The sequence below is a fragment of the Somniosus microcephalus genome, unplaced genomic scaffold (genome assembly GCF_052327205.1).
Source record: "Somniosus microcephalus isolate GS21.2 unplaced genomic scaffold, FLI_Smic_1.0 unresolved_chr1, whole genome shotgun sequence".
NCBI classification, from domain to species: domain Eukaryota; kingdom Metazoa; phylum Chordata; class Chondrichthyes; order Squaliformes; family Somniosidae; genus Somniosus; species Somniosus microcephalus.
The window spans coordinates 26628658-26650646 of record NW_028225179.1 but is presented as its reverse complement, the minus strand read 5'-3'; the positions used below and the strand labels follow the sequence as shown (position 1 = coordinate 26650646).

Below are 21989 nucleotides of genomic sequence, written 5' to 3'. Positions count from 1 at the left end.
CGGTGTAAACACTGAAAGATGTTTGAGAATTGGGGGAATTCAGTTGCTGCATCGACAGGACTGAGCCGTGTGACGTCACAGAGGGGACCCTGAAGCTGCTTCTGTTGAAGGTGTTGCAGCGATGCGGTCAGAGCCCGGCTTTCAGTACATTGACAGAGAGAAATGTGAGCAAAGTATTATTCCAATCTTTGGGCGGTTTCATTTCAAAACACTTGTAATATCAATTTGTATCTAATTAGTGCAGCACAAACATGACAGTGTAGGGAGTTGACGCGCTGCCCAAATGACTGGAAGTAATGTCCATACTCCTGATGCTTCCTGATCCCACGGGAAGTGTCCCTCAATTATAAATGGTTTTATCTTAATCTCTCATCTCACAGACTCAGTTGAGCCCTGTGTCCAGTGCCAACAGTCACCATCACTTCTCCGACAGAATGAGAGTTCCGTTCACCACGTTTCCATTTACCATCTTACCGCCAGTTACACAGGCAGTAATGATTTACTATCCGATTATAGCAGCCATTGGAATCCCCGGTAAGTGATTATCTTCCATTACTAAAGTTGTGAATCAGGGTTGACTCTGTTTCTGCTCCTATCTCGGTAAGTGTCCTTTTCTCACTGTTTTTCACAAGTCAATTGAAAGGCAGAAATTCAGTGACTGTATTTCCCGCTGTACCTCGTTCATTGACTGATAATTTTTTGCATTTTTAAGTTTCTTTAAACCCCATAGAAACTGCAGATTATTTTCTGCATTTAATGTCTTTCCAATGATTCCGTTTTAACTGAGAACTCGTGCAATGTGTGATTCCATGGAATATTTTCATTCCATTGTTTCCATGCCCGACCAGATTTTCTCTCCTCCCCTTCTTTCCAGTAACACTCGGTAATACCTGACAAGGACTATATTTTACTGAACATTCACTGTGTTATAAAATGCTGCAGTTTTTCCCCCTCTGACTCCCGCTGGGGATCGGTCGACTGACGGCCGCTCCTGGATATATACCTGGGAATCCGAACAGTCAGGACTGGGATTTGTTCAGTCTCATTAATCAGAATCTTCCCGCTCTTCTCGGTCTGTTTCCAGCAAAGTGCTGGATATTGTTCCTGCTGATCACAATCCATGCCGAGGGTGGGTTTGTGCTCCATGCAGAGACACAGACTCTCCCCCTGGTCTTCTCTCCTGACCGGTCACCAGCCTGTTCTCAGACTCCTCTTCACCCACCGGGCGGGCACAGTGCTGCCTGTCACATCCCTTCCAGCAGCTCAGACCGGGAATCCAATGCAGTGAGAGAGTAATTGAAACAAAGCAGCGGCGCTCTGTGAAACTATCCTGGCTTTGTCCCCATTTTGAAAAATCCGTTTCAGCTTCCATCACCCGCATTTTACCCAGAGCACCGATCAGAATCCGGGTTCTGATCCCTTTATACAAACCGGACACTTTTATTGTTCAGATCATACACTTGCATGTTGATATAACACCGGCTGAACTCTCAGCCAGCCTGTCCACCCGGTCCAACCGCTGCTCGCTACCAAGTTATATTTAGTTCCCTTCTGATCCTTACAGTTAGAAGATATTTGTAAAGACAGTTAACCAGCCTGTCTCGATATCCCTTCATCACCTCTTCCTCCATCAACCTATCCACTCTACTCTGAAACTGAGCATAGCTTCTGCCTCAACCACTAACCCTGGAACTGAACTCCACCGCCTCCCAACTCTCTTTGTAAAGATGTTTCTCCCGCTCCCTTTTCCAATGTTCCGAATGTCTTCTGTTCAATCTTGTATCTATGACACCTCGTTCTTGACCCCATCATTTGCTGGAATCAATCTGCTTCTATCTACCTTCTCCCATCCTTGCAACATTTTAAACACTTTGATCATATCGCCCTGTAATCTGTGTCTGTGTTACATTCCTCTAGCTCAGATTCATAGTTTAGTGTGACTGAGCCCTGGGTATGAAACCGGTGTATTTTAACTCCTACATTACAAGGAATTAAATTCTCCACTTCAGCTGGGAAACTGAAATCTCACATTCAGTGGAATGAGTTCCCAACACCCGCTGCTACTAAAAGTTCCAGGTTGTTTTTTGAACAAATGTGATCGGCATCAAACTCCAATATTTCTACTATTGGTTTTAAAACTCTGCCAGGTCTGTTTAAAGATGTTACTCAGTAAGGACATAGTGAAGTGAGTTGTCTCACTGTCCCACTGACTCTCACAAATCTCAGGGACAATGCAGCCTAATGCTCTCATTGGAAGCTTCGCTCCTGTATTAATAAGTCTTTCTCTGAATATTACAGCTCACAGGGTCCATTGTGGCTCGGTGTCCTGCACCAAGAGTCCCCATCATTTCTCAGAGATAAATAAAGTGGAATGTATTGTATATCTGTTTGCCATGTTCCCGTTCTACAAGCGGTATTTGGTGTTCCCGCTAACTGAATCTGAACTTACTGACTTTGTGAATCAGGGTTTATGTGTGTCACTGGTCTTTGTACATGCCCGATATTTTTTCTGTTCCTTCTGAAGAATTTGTTTTGCTTTTTCCAAATCAATGTCAGAATTTAATTGAATATCACATCCTCCCTGTCCGCCATCTTCCTTGAGTGATATGTTCATTGAGATCATAATGCACTTATAATATCCAGCAAAAGCTCCAATTGTTATCTTCATTCAATGTCCTGTCAGCGGGGGTAATTTTAACTGTAAAAACCGTCAGCACACGATGCAATAGAATGTTGATCCCCATATTCACAAGTTGTAATACAGTGTCAGTTATTTCCCTGCTTCAGATAAAGTTTCACACAGAAATGATTAACAAAGGTGAGATTGCACAGTATTGGAGGTAACCTTGTGAGACGGGTTGGTAGTTGCTTGCGAGGAAGGAGACAAAAAGCAGGGATAAATGTTGATGGGATTTTGTTTTTTTTCACAAGGGTGTTTAAATTCGAAAGTGAGCAAGTGATGCTTCAGTTAAATCGAACCTTGGTCAGACCCCATCTGGAGCACGAGTTCAGTCTTGGGCACCGCATCGCCGGAAACATGTATTCGTCTTGGAGGGAGTTCAGCGCAGGTTCGCCTGAATTACACCGGGGCTTAAAGGGTTAAATTGTGAGGACAGATTGCATAAACTTAGTTTGTATTCCTTGTGTTTAGAATGTTGAGGGGTGTTATATACGAGTTATTTAAAATGATAAAGAGATTCGATAATGTACATGCAGAGAAACTGTTTCCTTGGTGGAGATTGGAGAACGAGGGGACATGGTCTTAAAATGAGAGTTATGCCATTTAGGAGGTAAATCAGGGAACACTTTCTCACACAAAGGGCAGTGGAAATCTGGAACTCGTTTTCCCAAAAGCCCGTCAATGCTCGGTCAATTGAAATTTTGAAGACTGTGATGGATATAACTTTTTATGTTATGAGTATCATGGGATATGGAACCAAGACAGGTAAATGGAGTTAAGATGCAGATCAGCCAGGGTCTAATGTGATGTTGGAAAAGGCTTGTGGGGCTGAATAACCTCCTCCTGTGTCCCTGTGTAACTGTGCATCAAGCTCCCAAGTCATCAGCATTTCTGCAATGGGAGTTCCATTAATCGCGTGTCCATTTCCAGTGTAACTGGTATAAGTGATTTCTGAAGTTATACTTGTCGCCCGTGGAGTTCCCGGTGAGCCATTGTAACCGGTTATTGATTGTATAAGTCCGTGTCTCTTTGTATTACTGCTCTCCTTGCGGGTCTGCTCAGTTGCTGTGTTTGTCCGGAGGTGATTATTCTACAGATTACGGGTCAGTTTCAGAAATTCTGGGAATATCACGCCCTAACTGTCCTCCCTCTTCCTTTTGCGATATGCTTATTGATATTATAATGTTCTGTGCTTTAATGGTTATATTCGGGACATTGCACGGAGAGTGAGCCCGGAGACTGAAGGAACGGAGAGCTGGGGAAATAGAAACATTACGGCACAGCAGTAAAGATATTTTTATTTTTAACTGACGACATTGGTGGTTGGATTCTCAGAGTGGTGGATATTCTTTTCTTCATATTCCGTCATTGCACTTGGAAATAGAAACAAGTGTAATTGACGGCAATCGTTGTGTAACTAGATCGTTTGTTATTTTAGTGTCACCACTGTTTAAAGTGTGACTCTAAGTAAGGCGGGGCTATAATTAATAAACCATTGAAACACTGATCCAATTGTTGAATCAATTAATGGTTTAGTGCATGATAAATGTGGCGAATAATTTTAGCAATTTTGTATAATGCTGCATATTTTAGATAAATAAATTACTGAAATGGTTTGACTCATTACAAAATATAGGTAACATTGGGAAAAAATTATCCCGTCACATTTGGTGCATAGTAACTGTGTCCAAACCTTAGAAGTGCCGCCCGAACAGCCCTGTGGGAGCAACTTCACCACATGGACTGCAGCAGTTCAAGCAGAAGGTCCACCTCAACCTGCTCAGGGTCACTGGACAGCACCTCACATCTCTTATCTCTGATTCGGGGGCAGTACCTTTACAATATATTTCTGTATCCATGGAGATCCCACCAGCTGCTTAACTATTTAAAAATTATACACGCCTAAAATCATGTCATATCATTTCCACCTAAGTGTCTCTTGGCTAAAGTCGGTTCTGCAGGAAGACAGTGAATTATTTCTACTTCACCTACTTTATCTTGCAAAGGCTTTTCCTTCTGCACAGAGTTGTCTCTGATATATATAGTTCTCGTTTTTCTCTCTCTCTGTCTCTGTCTCTCAATCTCAATTTTTCTTTCTCCCTCTCTCTCCCCTTCACTGACTCTCTCTTTTAGTCTCTCCCTATCTCGTTCTATCCGTCTCTCAGTCTCTCTCTCTCCCACACACTCTTTCTCTCTCTTATTCTGTACCAATTAACCCATGACGCTTCTTTCCATGTCAAGCTGACAACCTGCCATACGACACATTATCCTGAGTGAAACTCTGATATTGTTGATTGTTTATTCCGAATGCTCAGTTGTATATATTTCCCATATCTGCTAGGATGTAATTTTGGAAAATCTTACAGACCAGGGTGACAGATTCTCAATATTGCTCGTGTGTCGGATTAATTTTACAGATGGATTCGTCCAATTCAGACGTACAACCTTCCCACTAAAGCTTTCTGAAGCTGAATCTCGGCAGGTACTTCGTTGTCATGGGTTGGACAGCAGCCGCTATTGTCACTTGCACTGGTCTTTGCTGTAAGCCTCGGATCGCCACCATCACCTCCCTCTGAAGTTTCATCCATTATCAGAGGTGACAAAAGCGAGGTCGGGAGTGTGCTCCGTCTTACTACGTGTACTTTGGAAGGTTCAATTGTTCCTGGGATCACAGAACAAGGTCAGCTTGTTTGTTGCTGCTCACATCTGACCTACTCCCCCTTGCGGTGATTGTTGGAGTTTGCCCACATGATGTTGAACTGTTCAAGGCACCGATGTCAGGACCTGGGGTTTCCAGCGAGGGGAAGTCGGTTGATCAGGTGAACTGTCCATCTGACTTTTTCCTGTTCTAACGAAGGGTCATCGACCTGAGACGTTAAATGTGTTTCTCTCTCTGCAGATGCTGCCTGACCTGCTGAGTATTTCCAGCATTTTCTGTTTTAATTTCAGATTTCCAGCATCCGCAGTATTTTGCTTTTGTTGAAATGTCCATCTGGTGGTTTGTAAACAGAAACTGGTCGACTTGACCCACAACAAGTCGCTTTGTAACATGGTGTTTGACATTTGTCTTTTCAACAGTTTTTAGTCATTCCCCCCAGTCTGAGAATCCAACCTGACAAATACGAGGATGCTCTGACCTCCGCCTGGTATCTGCTCCCCTCTCCTGGCCACGGATCCAAACCCCGGCGATGATCTCACCATCGGTGCTCCCCGTTTAGCATTTACCACATTTCGGGCCGGCTTCATTCTCACTGCTCCTCACCCATCATTTATCTCCCAATTTATAACTGACCATTCAGTACTTATTTTCAATCACTTTAATTTCGTTTTGTTTTCATTCGTTCTTCTGTCACTGAACTGCTACTTGTTGCTATTAATTATAACTCATTAAGTGGCTGTCCATTTGCTCGTACAATTAAAGGGCCGGTAATTTACTCGGGACTCGTCGGGATTCCTTGCACTTCTGATGAAGCTGTGATGGTGGAAGAGGAGCAGCTCTGAGGAAATTCCCAGAGAATCCATTTTGTTCATGTTTTAATCTTTGCTGGAGGCGTTTATTTTCACTTATTTACACCAGACTCTCTTATACTGAACATTGCAATTTTATGTTAAAATTGTTATCAACTGCCCAATCCTAGCAGCGGTAATGAGTTCAGTTCCCATTCCCAGATCCTGCAGTAAAGTACATTTCACACCAAATACTGTGAAACTGGCTCCCTTGCTGTAATCTGAAGGCTGATTCCCTGTTTCTGTCTGTTTCCCATTTACAGCGAACGTGATGACGATTGTGATCCTATCCCGGGGAAAGTGCGGTCTCTCCAGGTGTATCACCCGCTATCTGGTGGCCATGGCAGCGGCAGATCTACTGGTCATTATCACTGATGTGATACTGGTTCGGATTAATGATTATTATTTCCCAACTACCTTCCTGTTCCTCACACCTGTGTGTTCTTTCAACTTCGCCCTGGTTCATGCAGTCACAGATATTTCTGTCTGGTTAACAGTCGCTTTTACTTTTGATCGTTTTGTTACCATTTGTTGCCAGAGGCTGAGGACTAAATATTGCACCGAGAAAACTGCAGCCGTGGTTATAGGAACCGTGTGTCTGCTGTTCTGTTTGAAAAACATTCCCTGGTACTTTGCATTTGGACCCTACTTTACAATCGACAACGTACCCTGGGGCTGTACAACAAAACTAGAGTATTACACTGTAACTGCGTGGGTAGCATTTAGCTGGATCCACCGCTGTTTCACCCCACTGCTCCCAATATTCCTGATACTGCTGCTCAATGCTCTGACCGTAGGACACATTTTGGCGGCCAGTAGAGTCCGCAGGAGGCTGAGGAGCAGCAAGAATGATGCGAATCACAATGATCCGGAGATGGAGAACCGAAGGAAATCCATTATCTTACTCTTCGCCATATCCGGAAACTTCATACTGCTCTGGACGACGTACGTGATAGTTTTCTTATTAATCCGAATTACAAACCATTATTATTCAACAGGTTTCAATGACCCGATGCTTATCGCAGATATTACCAGCTTTATGCTCCTGCTATTGAGCTGCTGCACAAACACGTGTATTTATGCAGTAACACAGACTAAATTCAGAGAGGAGCTGAAGATTGGGATGAAATATCCACTGAGAATAATATTTAAATTAGTTAAGCAACGAAAAGTTCGGAGGAATTCCCAGCATTAGACCTGCATTGCATCTCATATCCCATCCTGACTTCTTTCCATCTTTTAGCGGAACCCCAACAGGCTCCATCTCTGCCCCAGGCTTCTCCAGATATAACGCTGGCCTCTATCTGACAAGGCCCGTGTGTTTCCATGTAAGAGTCAGTGAGCAAGGTAGAAGAGCTAGCATCATGTGGATGGTAAGGTTATAAAAGCGGTAGGGGTTTAATTGGATTAAATCAAACTCTGGACACAAAGAAATACAAGACCCAGCATTGAGGTTTAGGCTGATGTGAGAATGGGATGTTGATTGCTGGATGAGCGTCAGAACACGTGGGTTACACCAGTTGAGTGTGAAAGGAGAATAAGCCCGTCTGTAATTAATATTTAAATAATATAAGGACATGAACAATAACTGTGGCGGCTTATGTGTGTGGATTGCCTGGAGAACAATAAACAGATCATTAAAACAATCAGCCTGTGCTGTCTTTGGACTTTTACTTTCTCTAGCTCGTGAACAGCTCCTCCATCACCGGTGGGACTGTGGGATTTATTGGAACTAAAGCGATGTTGTTTCCTATAGTGAGACTCCTGGACTTGTGCCGATGAACAGTGGTGAACTCCGTTCCCAGCCACTGACTCCATCCCTCTCCCTAACATCTGTCTGAGGCTGACCCACACTGTTCACAACCTTGGAGTCATATTTGACCCTGGAATGAGCTTCCGAGTATCCGCAGCATAATGAAGACCGCCTATTTCCACCTCAGTAACATCGCCCGTCTCCACACTTGCCTCAGCTCATCCACTGCTGAAACTCTCACCCATGCCTTTGTTACCTCTGGACTTCACTATTCCATCGCACACCTAGCTGGCCTCCCACATTCCACACTATGTAAACTTGAGGTTATCCAAAATTCAGCTGCCTGTGTCCTTACTCGCACCAAGTCCCGTTCACCAATCACCCCTGTGCTCGTTGAGCTACTTTGGCTCCGGCTTAAAGCCTCGATTTCAAAATTCCCATCATAATATTCAAATCCCACCATGGCATCGCCTCTTCCTATCTCTGTAAACTCCTCCAGCCCCACAACCCCCCGAGTTATCTGCGCTCCTCTAATTCTGCCCTCTTTAGCATCCCTGATTATAATCATTCAACCATTGGTGGCCGTGCCTTCTGTTGCCTCGGCCCTAAGCTCTGGAATTCCCTCCCTAACCCTCTCCGCCTCTCTACCTCTCTTTCCTCCATTAAGACACTCCTTAAAACCTACCTCTATGGCCAAGTGTTTGTTCACCTGCCCGAATTTCTCCTTATGCATCTCTGTGTTGTTTTTTGTCTTTTTATGCACCTGCGCAGTGCCTTGTGACGATTTACTACTTTAAAGGAGCTATGTAAATAAAAGTTGTTGTTATTGTTGTTGCTTCCAGCATCGAGTTCCCCTGCACTTGTGTCTATGAACAAGGATGCTTCCAATAGTGAGACCCATGTCCCTGTGTCTATGAACAGTGGTGTTTCCAGTAGTGAGTCCCCTGTCCCGGTGTCTATGAACAGTGGTGTTTCCAGTAGTGAGTCCCCTGTCCCTGTGTCTATGAACAGTGGTGTTTCCAGTAGTGAGTCCCCCGTCCCGGTGTCTATGGACAGTGGTGTTTCCAGTAATGAGCCCCCTGTCCCGGTGTCTATGGACAGTGTTGTTTCCAGTAGTGAGACCCCTGTCCCGGTGTCTATGAACAGTGGTGTTTCCAGTAGTGAGTCCCCTGTCCCGGTGTCTATGAACAGTGGTGTATCCAGTAGTGAGTCCCCTGTCCCGGTGTCTATGGACAGTGGTGTTTCCAGTAGTGAGTCCCCTGTCCCGGTGTCTATGGACAGTGGTGTTTCCAGTAATGAGCCCCCTGTCCCGGTGTCTATGGACAGTGGTGTTTCCAGTAGTGAGTCCCCTGTCCCGGTGTCTATGGACAGTGGTGTTTCCAGTAGTGAGTCCCCTGTCCTGGTGTCTATGAACAGTGGTGTTTCAAGTAGAGTCCCCCGTCCCGGTGTCTATGAACAGTGGTGTTTCCAGTAGTGAGTCCCCCCCGCCGAATTCCCCCCCCCCGCCGAATTATCCCCCTCGCCGAATTTCCCTCCCGCCGAATTCCCTCCCACTGAATTTCCCCCACGCTACTCAATTCCCCCGTCTAATACCCCTGTGATACGCTCTTCTCCCCCGTTTAATACCCGTGATACGCTCTTCTCCCCTCTGAGCTACTCACTTCCCCCTGTCTAATACCCCCGTGATACTCTTCTCCTCCCCAGCTCATCTAATACCCGTGATAGATACTCTCTTCTCCCCCGTCTAATACCCGTGATACTCTCTTCCCCAGCTTGTCTAATACCCCTGTGATACTCTTTCCCCCCAATACCCGTGATACTCTCTTCTCTCCCTTGCCTAATGCCCGTGATACTCTCTTCTCCCCCCCGTCTAATACCCCCGTGATGCTCTCTTCTTCCCCCCATCTAATACCCCCGTGATACTCTCTTCTTCCCCATCTAATACCCCCGTGATACTCTCTTCTCCCCCCGTGTAATACCCCCGTGATACTCTCTTCTTCCCCCCATCTAATACCCCCGTGATACTCTCTTCCCCCCTAATACCCCTGTGATACTCTCTTCTCTCCCTTGTCTAATAGCCGTGTGATAGTCTCTTCCCCCCAGCTCGTCTAATACCCCTGTGATTCACTCTTCTTCCCCCCGTCTAATACCCCTGTGATACTCACTTCCCCCCATACCCCCGTGATACTCTCTTACCCCCAATACCCGTGATACTCTCTTCCCCCCCCAATACCCCTGTGATACTCTCTTCTCTCCCTTGTCTAATACCCCTGTGATACTCTTCCCCCCAGCTCGTCTAATACCCCCGTGACACTCTCTTCCCCCCCAATACCCGTGATACTCTCTTCTCCCCCAGTACCCGTGATACTCTCTTCTCTCCCTTGTCTAATACCCGTGATACTCTCTTCTCCCCCGTCTAATACCCCTGTGACTATAGCTCCGTGACATCCCCCCTATAATACAACCCATTAAAATCCCCCATAATACCCCTGCGTACTACACCCTCGTGAAGTTACCCCACCGTGAAACTCTCCACCTATAATTTCCCCCCCGTTTAATCCCCCTCTGAATTCCCCCCACTTGTAGAATTCCCCTCGCTTATCTCCTGCGCCCCCCCTGCTGTACTGTCCACCCGTGTGCCACTCCTGTAAAATAACTCCCCCTGTATAATTCACCCCATCTCCCTGTACACTCTGCCCCCTGTACCTCTCTCCCTCTGTGAAACTCCTTCCCTCCTCCCCCTTGGTGAAACTCCACAGCCCCCCCTATATAAGACCCCCATATATCTCCATCCATGTATAATCACCCCGCCCTGTCAATCTCCCTCCCCACCGCTGGTGAAACTCCACAGCCCCCCCTGTATAAGACCCCCATATCTCCATCCCTGTATAATCCTGCCCACCCTGTCAATCTCCCTCCCCACCGCTGGTGAAACTCCACAGCCCCCCCTGTATAAGACCCCCATATATCTCCATCCATGTATAATCCCCCCGCCCGCCCTGTCAATCTCCCTCCCCACCGCTGGTGAAACTCCACAGCCCCCCACTGTATAAGACCCCCATATATCTCCATCCATGTATAATCCCCCCGCCCTGTCAATCTCCCTCCCCACCGCTGGTGAAACTCCACAGCCCCCCCTGTATAAGACCCCCATATATCTCCATCCATGTATAATCGCCCCACCCTGTCAATCTCCCTCCCCACCACTGGTGAAACTCCACAGCCCCCCACTGTATAAGACCCCCATATCTCCATCCATGTATAATCCTGCCCGCCCTGTCAATCTCCCTCCCCACCGCTGGTGAAACTTTATTTTGCCCCGTGTGTGAATCACTCACTTACCTGGTGTGGCTCCAAATCACAACTCTCTTTAATTTGCTTTAATTCACGTCCAAACAAACAGACAATGTAAAACACTCCCCCCGCACCGAGCACAAAATGGCTGCCCACCCGCACCGAGCACAAAATGGATGCCTCCCCCCGCACCAAGCACAAAATGGCTGCCTCCCCCAGCACCGAGCACAAAATGGCTGACCCCTCGCACCGAGCACAAAATGGCTGCCTCCCCCCGCACCAAGCACAAAATGGCTGCCCCCCCGCACCGAGCACAAAATGGCTTCCCCCTGCACCAAGCACAAAATGGCTGCCTCCCCCCCCGCACCAAGCAAAAAATGGCTGTGGCCGCTCACTCAGTCGGTGGCTGTAAAATGAGTGTCTGGAACCTATTTGGAGAGAGATTGAGAAGCCTGGGAATAAAGGAGGGTGAGAGTGTGAGATGGGGGGCATTAGAGATCAGAGAGGGGTGCAGACGTGGAGCAAGAGATGACGGACATTCCCAACCTTCCCGCACAGTACCGTCCCAGCTCCAGGTATGTTCCTCACTGCAGGAAGGTGTTCACCCCCCGCCAACCCCCATCAGTGTAGTGGGAAACAAAACCTGAGCTGGGTGTCCCTGAACAGAGAAAAGACACACAGAGATTTGGGTGACATAGGAGGCCATTCAGCCCTTCGAGCCTGTCCCACCAATGTTAGATTGTGGCTGATCTGCACCTCGACTCCATTTACCCACAGGAGAGAGGCAGAGACGTAGAGGGAAAGAAACTGTTTGACTTGGCGTTATACAACAAACCGGGTGATGGTGAATCAGCCTCCCGTTTCACATCTCGCCCTATTGTAACATTGATGGAAATCAACCTCGGGAGAGATGTGACGCAGGATTCTGGTTTATTGTCACTGGGTTCACACTGTGGCACCGGGTCAACATCTGGCCCAGTGAGAGGGACTGAGGAGCAGAAAGCAGAGATACGGAAAGTGAGAAGGACAAAGAGGCAGAACAGAGTGAAAGGGAGCAAGATTGGGAATAAGAGAGAGAGAGGGAGCCAGAACCAGTGAGAGGAGCAGAGATCAGAAGGCAGAGAAACTGAGATTCAAATTATAAAGAGAGGCAGATGGACAAAGAGAGAGGGAGAGAGTGGCTGGCAGAGAGAGAGAGAGAGAGAGTTAGGGAGAGAGGCAGAAATAGAGAGTTGGAGATCGAGAAAGACAGAGAGTGCTGCAGAGAAAGAGTTGGCGAGGCAGAGATATCAAGAAAGACGTAGATACAAAGAAGATTCGAGAGGGAGATGAAGGGATGCAAAGATTAACGTTGCAGGAAGAGATAAAGAACAATGGAGAGAGAGAGACTGACGTAGAGATACAGATATAACGAAAGATGTGCCGATACAGAGATGTGACTCGAGAGGGAGGGAGGTGGAAAGTGGAATATACAGCTTAAAGTGGGCGATCTGGAGAACTAACTCCAGTGGAAATTCAAGCCCCCCGATGTGTCTACGGGGACAGGTGTCTCTGACTGTACAGCCTGGCCTGCGTGTGTCTCTGTCACTGGTCCCAGGCTGTAAGGGACAGACAGAGAGATGGGGAAATAGGGAGAGAGAGAGAGGGAATGGGACAAGTTTAGAGCAAAGAAGGAGGCCATTCGGCCCCTCATGTCTGCGCCGGACGATTTATAAAGCTATCCAGCCTAATCCCACTCTCCTGCTCTGGGTCCGTCGCCTTATCGGTTACGGCACTTCTAGTGCATATATGGCTCCTGGTTATTGACCTCTCTGCTGGGGGAAAGCAGTCCTTCCCATCCACTCTATCTAGGCCCCTCATCATTTTATACACCTCCATTTAATCTCCCTCAGTCTCTGTTCCAAAGAAAACCAACCCAGCCTATCCAGTCTTTCCTCATAGCTAATAAAGGAAAGTATCTAGTCTGCCATCTTCAGTGCCTTTTCTACAGAGGTAGAGAGAGAGAGGGTGGTGCAGAAAGATGTACAAGTTACATTGGGGGGAGCAAGCGATGGCAATGAATCGCAGGGTGATAAACAGACACATTGGCGGCCAGGCAGGCAGCCTGTGCTGAGGGGGCCTCGGTCACTCTCCTCCCTCTGAAGGAAGCACTTCTCCAGGATTCCACCTCCCAAAAGACTCTCTCTCTGCATCGTCACGTTGCAGCTTCTGGAGAGAGAGAAATGAAAATTGATTAAAAGAAAGCACGCAATGAATTAAAAAACTACATGCACAGCTCTGACCAAGGAAATGGAGTTTATTTTGCTGATTTGTCATCATTTACTGGTTTCTAAAAATGTCCCAATCCTCTGGCCTAACACTAATCTTGGCAACATTGTCTGCCTTTTCTTTCAATGTGATCCCATCTTTAACTCCCTTAGTTAGCCACGGATGGTGCGTCCTCCTCGTAGAGCCTTTCTTTCTCACTGGAATACACCTTTGCTGAGATTGATGAAATATCTCCTTAAATGTCTGCCACTGCTGAGCTAGCGTCTTACCCTTTCATCTATTTTCCCAGTCCGCTTTAGCCAACTCTGTCCTCGTACCCTTGTAATTGCCTTTATTTCAGTTTAGGACACTAGTTTCAGACCCAAGTTTCTCACCCTCAAAATAAATTTGAAATTCTACCAATCACTCTTTCTTCGGGGATCCTTTACTATGAGATCATTAATTAATCCTGTCTCATTACACATTACCAGATCTAAAATAGCATCTCCCACTTCTGGCATTTAACAGTCACCTCCATCTGCGTCCCCCCCTCTCTCTCTCCCCATCGCTTGTTCTCTTTCCCCCTCTCTCTGTTCCTATCTAGCTCCCCATCTCTGTCGCTCTTTTTCATTCACTCATCTGCTCTCTCTCTCTGATTCTTTCCCTCTATCTCAGCTTTAATCTTGATTAAAATGTATTCTGAAATGTTTCTGTCTCAACATTTAAAATAACGACAAATCCAATTGCATTTTTTAAGTTAAGGGGGAAAAATTCGGTTGCAATGCAAAAAGAGAGAGAGAGCAAGCGAGAGAAAGCTCGAGAGAAATAACAACAACAATTAGATTTGTATAGTGCCTTTAATGTAGTTAAACCTCCCAGGGAGCTGCACAGGAGTGTTATAAAACAAAATTTCACATCGAGCCACACAAGAGAAAGATGGCGAGAGAGAGAGAGAGAGAAAGCTGGTGAGAGAGAGAGAGAGAGACAGAGAAAGCTGGAGAGAGAGAGAGAGAGAGACAGAGAAAGATGGCGAGAGAGAGACAGAGAAAGCTGGAGAGAGAGACAGAGAAAGCTGGAGAGAGAGACAGAGAAAGCTGGAGAGAGAGACAGAGAAAGCTGGAGAGAGAGACAGAGAAAGCTGGAGAGAGACAGAGAAAACTGGAGAGAGAGACAGAGAAAGCTGGAGAGAGAGACAGACAGAGAAAGCTGGCGAGAGAGAGAGAGAGAAAGCTGGAGAGAGAGAGAGAAAGCTGGAGAGAGAGAGAGGAAGCTGGAGAGAGAGAGAGGAAGCTGGTGAGAGAGAGAGAGAAACCTGGAGAGACAGAGAAAGCTGGCAAGAGAGAGAGAGAGAGAAAGCTGGCGAGAGAGAGACAGAGAAAGATGGCGAGAGAGAGAGAGACAAAGATGGCGAGAGAGAGAGAGAAAGCTGGCGAGAGAGAGAGAGACAAAGATGGCGAGAGAGAGAGAGAGAAAGCAGGCGAGAGAGAGAAAGCTGGCGAGAGAGAGAAAGCTGGACAGAGAGACAGAGAAAGCTGGAGAGAGAGAGACAGAGAAAGCTGGAGAGAGAGAGACAGAGAAAGCTGGAGAGAGAGAGACAGAGAAAGCTGGAGAGAGAGAGACAGAGAAAGCTGGAGAAAGAGACAGATAAAGCTGGCGAGAGAGACAGAGAAAACTGGAGAGAGAGAGACAGAGAAAGCTGGAGAGAGAGACAGACAGAGAAAGCTGGCGAGAGAGAGAGAAAGCTGGAGAGAGACAGAGAAAGCTGGAGAGAGAGAGAGGAAGCTGGTGAGAGAGAGAGAGAAACCTGGAGAGACAGAGAAAGCTGGCAAGAGAGAGAGACAGAGAAAGATGGCGAGAGAGAGAGAGACAAAGATGGCGAGAGAGAGAGAGAGAAAGCAGGCGAGAGAGAGAAAGCTGGCGAGAGAGAGAAAGCTGGACAGAGAGACAGAGAAAGCTGGAGAGAGAGAGACAGAGAAAGCTGGAGAGAGAGAGACAGAGAAAGCTGGAGAGAGAGAGACAGAGAAAGCTGGAGAGAGAGAGACAGAGAAAGCTGGAGAGAGAGAGACAGAGAAAGCTGGAGAGAGAGAGACAGAGAGAGAGACCAAGAGACCAGCCCAGAGACACAGTAAGGCCCGGGGACAGAGAGAGAGAGAGCGAGGTCGCGGGAACAGAGAGAGAGAGAGCGAGGTCGCGGGAACAGAGAGAGAGATCCCGGCAACAGAGAGAGAGGACATCGGAGCGGGAGGGAGCGAGAGAGCGTGAGAGAGAGAGAGAGAGGAGAGGAAACACCAGCTGGAGAGAAAAAGCTGGAGAGAGAGAGAAACAGAGGCCTGAACCGCGAGACCGGAGACCGGGAGGAGCAGCCCGAACCAGGACAATAAATAAGAGGCCTGGGGAGGGTGAACCCGAGAACGCGAGGCCCAGAGACCGCGGGATCGGAGACCGGGAGGAGCGGCCCGAACCGGGAAAACAAGTAAGAGGCCTGGGAAGGGCGAACCCGAGACCGCGAGGTCGGAGAACAGGAGGAGCGGCCCGAACCGGGAAAACAAGTAAGAGGCCTGGGGAGGGTGAACCCGAGACCGCGAGGCCCAGAGACCGCGGGAACGGAGACCGGGAGACCAGGGCAGAAAACAGCCTGGTCAGTCAAAAAACCCGGGGGCCTGAGACCGACACGACGACACGAGGAGATCCGCCCAGAGCGCGGAAAGCGAATGAGTCCGGGGCACGGAGAGTGGACGAGTTTGGAACACGGAGAGAGAGAGCGAGTCCGAGACCCGGAGAGCGAGTGAGAGTCGGAAGAGAAAAAAAAAAAAAACGGAGAAATAAGTTTTACCTAATTCTACCTAAGTTTCATTTTAGTTAAAGTTAGTTCGGAAAAAGTTTAAGTTTATTTAAATTTAGTTCGAAAAAACCTGAAGAAAGAACAACAAACCCGCGAGGAAAAGGAATAGAAACCCGAGAGAAACGATAAACTACCCGAACCAAGATCCTGTGAGAGAAAGAGAAAGATAAACCTTTAAGAACAGCTATATCAAAGATGAACCCCTGAAAAACTCCCAATTTTGGACCTAAAAGTGGGCTAAGGTGGAACACGACACAAAAAAGAGGAAAAAAAGATATCTATCTGAGACAAAAAACAAACGACTACAATGAGCAGGGAAATGATATATCCTGAGCAATGCACAAAAAATAAAGCAAAGGAAAAATACAAGTACACAACACTAAAAAATAACCCAGAGATCCTCTACGTTGACTATACCACACACAAAGGGACTAAGCTGAAGAACAACCTCATATTCTACACCGAATAAGTCACCTCCTGGAAGGAGACTTTACAAAAACACTACACATACGTCTCCAGTGAAGGTATTGGCAGTGGAGGCAGACTGAAAATATGTAAAGATAGAAACCTAGATAAAGATGACCCCCTGCTAACCATAAGCTACTACAACAAAAATAGAAAGATCATGATACAGGGGAATGTGGAAAATCTGGACTCCTTCGAAAAGGAATTCCCCCAGTTGAAAACTAAGGCAGACACAAAGAAGACCAATGGACAGGAAGCAAAAGAGAGTCGAACAGAGGATGATGAGAACCAAGTGGAGGAAGAAGAAGAGAGACCAGCAGAGGAAAACACCTCCCTGTCCATCTCCACCCCCCCCACACCTCTCAACGAAAACAAAATGATGAAAGAGAATCTGGCCAAACTAGAACTTGATTTCAACGAATACAGAGAAACACTGGCCAAGAATCTGAAGGAGGAATTCAAACAGCTAAAAACGGAACACGAATCCACCATCCACAAGATGACAAAGACCATAGAGGAGCAAAGAAATGAGATCAAAGAACTCCGTACTCAACTAAACAAAACGAAGGAGACCGTAGAAAGGCTCAGCAGGCAACACAAACCTCTTAAGGTCCAAAAACCTGAGGACACAAAAACAACACACACAAGGACACAGAACCCGCCGGATGCCACCCCACACGACGACACACCGAAAGCCACAAACCCCGCTCCAACCAGCCCTCAGTCGAATCATGCCCAGACTACTGCTACCCAGTCCTCACACACAGGAACACAAAAACCGACAGATACCCCCCCAAACGAGGACACACCGAAAGCCCCAAACCCCGCTCCTGCCACACAACATATCCCAGAAACCCAGCCAACAACCAGCCACCAGGCGAGTCCTACCCAGACTACTGTTACCCAGTCTGAAAAACCAGCCCCTCAGGCGGTCCTGCTGACCGACTCCAACGGAAAGTTCCTGGACCCCCAGAGGCTGTTCCCAGACCATCAAGTCCTGAAAAAATGGTGCAGCAACACAGACCAAGCAATGAAGATCCTGAACAAAGAATCCCTTGGAAGCCCCAAATGGATTGTGATCCACACAGGCACGAACGACCTACGCACCCTACAGGAAGACACTGCTAGGGCGGTGAGCAGGATGGCGGAAAAGGCCAGCAGGGAATTCCCCGAGGCGCGGATCGTGATCTCCACACTACTGCCCAGAAAGGACACCCCAGCCTATATAATCCACAACACCAACAGGGAGATCGACACGAGATGTTCTGTCCTCCCCAACGTCTCCCTGGCCCATCATCCAAACATCAACACAAGGGACCTCTATGACGAAATACATCTACTCAAACAGCGGATGTGGGTCTTCGCAAGAAACCTCATAAACACTGCCAAAAGACGCAGCCCTCCCACCCCCTCTACCATTGGGAGCCCAAACAGGACCACCAATGTCCCCCACCCCCCATTACAAAACCAACAACAGAACCGTGCTTTTATACCTGACCCAAGACCCCCCTCTAGACCACAGACTGTAGACCAAGAACTGAGAAAGATCATGACGATGCTGAACAGCCTGATAGAAAGCCGGAGAAATTATTAATATTGTTATTTATCATTATCATTATTGTTATCTTATCAGTATTATTACTATTATTAGATAGGTATATGTGCATGCCTCATGAAATTTATACTAAATCATCATTTAGCATTATAGAAAATAGTGTTTCCACACTCATCCCACAAAATAGGTCCATTTTATTTCGTTTTATTGAACTATATAAATGCGTTCTTTCCACATAAGCTGCTGGAATATCCAGGGCCTCCGCTCCTCAACTTTTGGGATGAAGAGTACAGACCCTGAATTCCTAAAAGCTATAAAAGACATTGATATAATTGTGTTAACAGAAACATGGTGCCAAAAGGACGTGCCGACCCACTGTCCCCCAATGTACCATGAAATCATTGTGCCCTCAGTAAAGAACACTAAAACACGCAAGGGCAGAACCTCCGGGGGAATATTGGTGTGGTATAAGGGAGAACTGGACAAACACATCTCACCGGTAAAACAGGGAAAATCACACGTATGGCTAAAACTAGATAAAAATATAGGAATAGCAAAAAAAGATGTTTACTTATGTGCGATCTACATACCTCCAATAGAATCGCCATATTTCGAAGAGGAGTTATTTGATACTCTCCACATGGAAATCAGCCATTTCCAGGCCCAAGGAAAGGTGATAATATGTGGGGACCTAAATGCAAGGACCGGTTGTGAACCTGACTTCATAGACCCACAGGGAAACAACCATGTGTTTGGCCAGACCCCTTTAGATGTCACACCAGCCATCGCAAATCGGAACAACCTTGATCGTGAAATAAATAAAAGCGGTAGGGAGGTAGTGCAACTCTGCCGAGCCTTAGGCCTGTACATAGTTAACGGTAGGTTCAGAGGGGACTCCCTAGGGAGACTCACATACTCCTCAAACCTTGGGTCTAGTGTGGTGGACTATACAATCACTGACCTGGACCCCTGCGATATCAACTCATTCACTGTCAGGCAGCAATCCCCCCTCTCAGACCATAACCAAATAAATATGTACCTTAAACTTTCTGCCCAAACTACAGACACGAAAAAGGAACCCAGTAAGCTCCATAAAATAAACCAGACATACAGATGGGCCCCAGACAGTGGAGAAAAATTCATCACAGCACTAAAGTCACCTGATATCACAAGTAAAATATCAAAATTTAAAGAAAACCCATACGAGATCACCAGAGATGGTGTAAACATGGCCATAGAGGATATAAATATGATCTTCCATGAGGCAGCTGTAAAAGCCGACCTTGTGAAACAGAAGAGGAAGCGTCACAAAAGACAAAATAAAAATAAGAAATGGTTTGACCACGAATGCAAAAATGCCAGAAAAGACCTGAGAAAAATATCAAACCAAAAGCATCGCCAACCAAACAATCCGGACCTACGTACTAGATACAATGAAACCCTCAAAAGATATAAACACACCATTAGGAACAAAACACAAAACTATACCCACAAAATACTCGAAGAAATTGAAAACTCCACCAATCCAAAACAATTCTGGGAAATGTGGAATAACCTGAGTACAACACAATTGCAAGCATTACCAATCCAAGATGGCGACATCTGGAGAACACATTTTGAAAACCTCTACAAAGACATCCCAATAAACGAAACAAACCCAAGTCAACATCAGGTCACAGAAAAACTCCACACATTAGAAGCAACAATTAAAGACAACCAAAACCCTCTAGACTCCCCAATCACATGGAAAGAACTGGCCACAAAAACAAAATCTCTCCACCTAAAGAAAGCCTGTGGCCCAGACAACATCAAAAATGAAATGCTCAAGTTCAGCAATATGGAGATGCAGGTTGCGGTACTCAAATTATTCAACATCATATTACGTTCAGGCTGTTTTCCCGATATCTGGTGCCAAGGACTAATCTCCCCCATATATAAAAGTGGAAACAAATCAGACCCAAATAACTACCGCGGCATCTGTGTCAACAGTTGTCTAGGGAAGTTATTCTGCAGTATTCTAAATAGTAGACTACTTGATTTTCTTAACAAACATAATATCCTCAGAAAAAACCAAATAGGCTTTCTTCCAAAACACCGCACCGCCGACCATATCTATACCCTTCACACCCTCATTGGAAAACATATACACCAAACAAAAAATGGGAAAATATTCGCCTGTTTCATCGACTTCAAGAAAGCCTTTGACTCTATATGGCACGAAGGGCTCTATTATAAACTTCTTCAGTGTGGAATAGGGGGCAAAGTCTATGACCTTATTAAATCAATGTATCTGAAAAACAAATGCGGGGTCAAAATTGGAGACAAACGCACCGATTTCTTCACCCAGAGAAGAGGCGTCCGGCAGGGCTGCAATTTGAGCCCGACCCTGTTGAACATATACATAAATGAATTAGCAGACATGCTGGAGCAAAGCGAGTCACCAGGTCTCCGTCTCCTGGACGGAGAAGTGAAATCCCTGTTCTATGCGGACGACCTGGTTCTGCTGTCTCCCACAGAACAGGGATTACAGCAACAACTAGACCTACTCGATAAATACTGCCAAAATTGGGCTCTAACAGTAAATCTAAAGAAAACCAACATCATGATTTTTCAAAAAAGGCCCAGATGTCAGGAAAACAAATACCAGTTTACCCTCAGTGATACCACTATAGGACACACTATGAGCTACACCTACCTTGGTCTAACTATTACAGCATCAGGGAGCTTCAGCATAGCAGTGAATGCACTAAAAGAAAAAGCCCGAAGAGCCCTATATGCAATAAAAAGAAAATTCTACAACATCCAAATCCCAATCAAAATCTGGCTCAAAATATTTGACAGCATAATCCTGCCCATTGCACTGTACGGTAGTGAAGTATGGGGCCCGCTAAATCACCAAAGCTACACTAAATGGGAAAAACACACAATAGAAGCCCTACATGCAGAATTCTGCCGAAGCATCCTTCGCACCCAAAGAAAAACGCCAACAAATGCATGCAGAGCCGAACTAGGCAGATACCCACTGATAATAAACATCCAAAAACGAGCACTAAACTTCCTAAATCACCTCAAATCTAGCTCCCCAGACACCCTTCATTTCAAAGCCTTTCAGACCCAAGAGCTAAACCCAGAAAAGAGTCCCCTGAGTCAGCTGCTACTGAAACTAAGTACTCAGCCGGACCCTGACCAGCCCCAGACCAACACAGCCGTCCAAACACCAATCCGAGTGAACCAAATCATTAAAAAATGCAAAGAAACCTACCTGGAACATTGGAACAAAATAACCGAAAGCCAAAGCAGATTAGAATGTTACCGGGCCCTAAAAAGAGAATATAAACTGGCAGACTACCTCACGACCATCAGAGACACAAAACAGAGACAGACCCTCACCAAGTACAGACTAAGCGACCACCAACTGGAAATTGAAAAAGGCAGATACAAGAAATCCTGGAAGCCTAGAGAGAATAGAATATGCGATCAATGTCTGGCCGGCGAGGTTGAAACAGAGATGCATTTCCTCCTAAAATGCGAAAAATTCAACACATCAAGAAACATATTATTCAACAAGCTAAGCCAAACAACCCCAGATTTCAAGGAATTGGATGACCCGTCAAAATTGAGATTAGTCCTAGGAGAAGGAGACAGA

The 21989-nt window shown here is 46.3% G+C and overlaps 1 protein-coding gene and 1 long non-coding RNA gene across 2 annotated transcripts in view; one reads left to right on the top strand and one right to left on the bottom strand.

The window, feature by feature from the left end:
• Window positions 1-6527: 6527 nt before the first annotated feature.
• On the top strand, window positions 6528-7628 carry LOC147094413 (putative G protein-coupled receptor 139). The gene has a single exon (XM_085974221.1). The coding sequence runs from the start codon at window positions 6528-6530 to the stop codon at window positions 7380-7382; it is 855 nt and encodes a 284-aa protein (XP_085830347.1). The 3' UTR covers window positions 7383-7628.
• A 3664-nt stretch (window positions 7629-11292) lies between these two features.
• LOC147094412 (uncharacterized) overlaps window positions 11293-21989 on the bottom strand; it is a 25734-nt gene continuing 15037 nt past the window's right edge. Inside the window, exon 4 of the long non-coding RNA XR_015074740.1 lies at window positions 11293-13442. This is a non-coding gene — a long non-coding RNA (uncharacterized LOC147094412). The remainder of the gene's footprint in view (window positions 13443-21989) is intronic.

Excerpts from the sequence above, each read along its gene's own strand:
- LOC147094413 (XM_085974221.1), top strand. The coding sequence starts at position 6,528 with ATGGCAGCGGCAGATCTACTGGTCATTATCACTGATGTGATACTGGTT.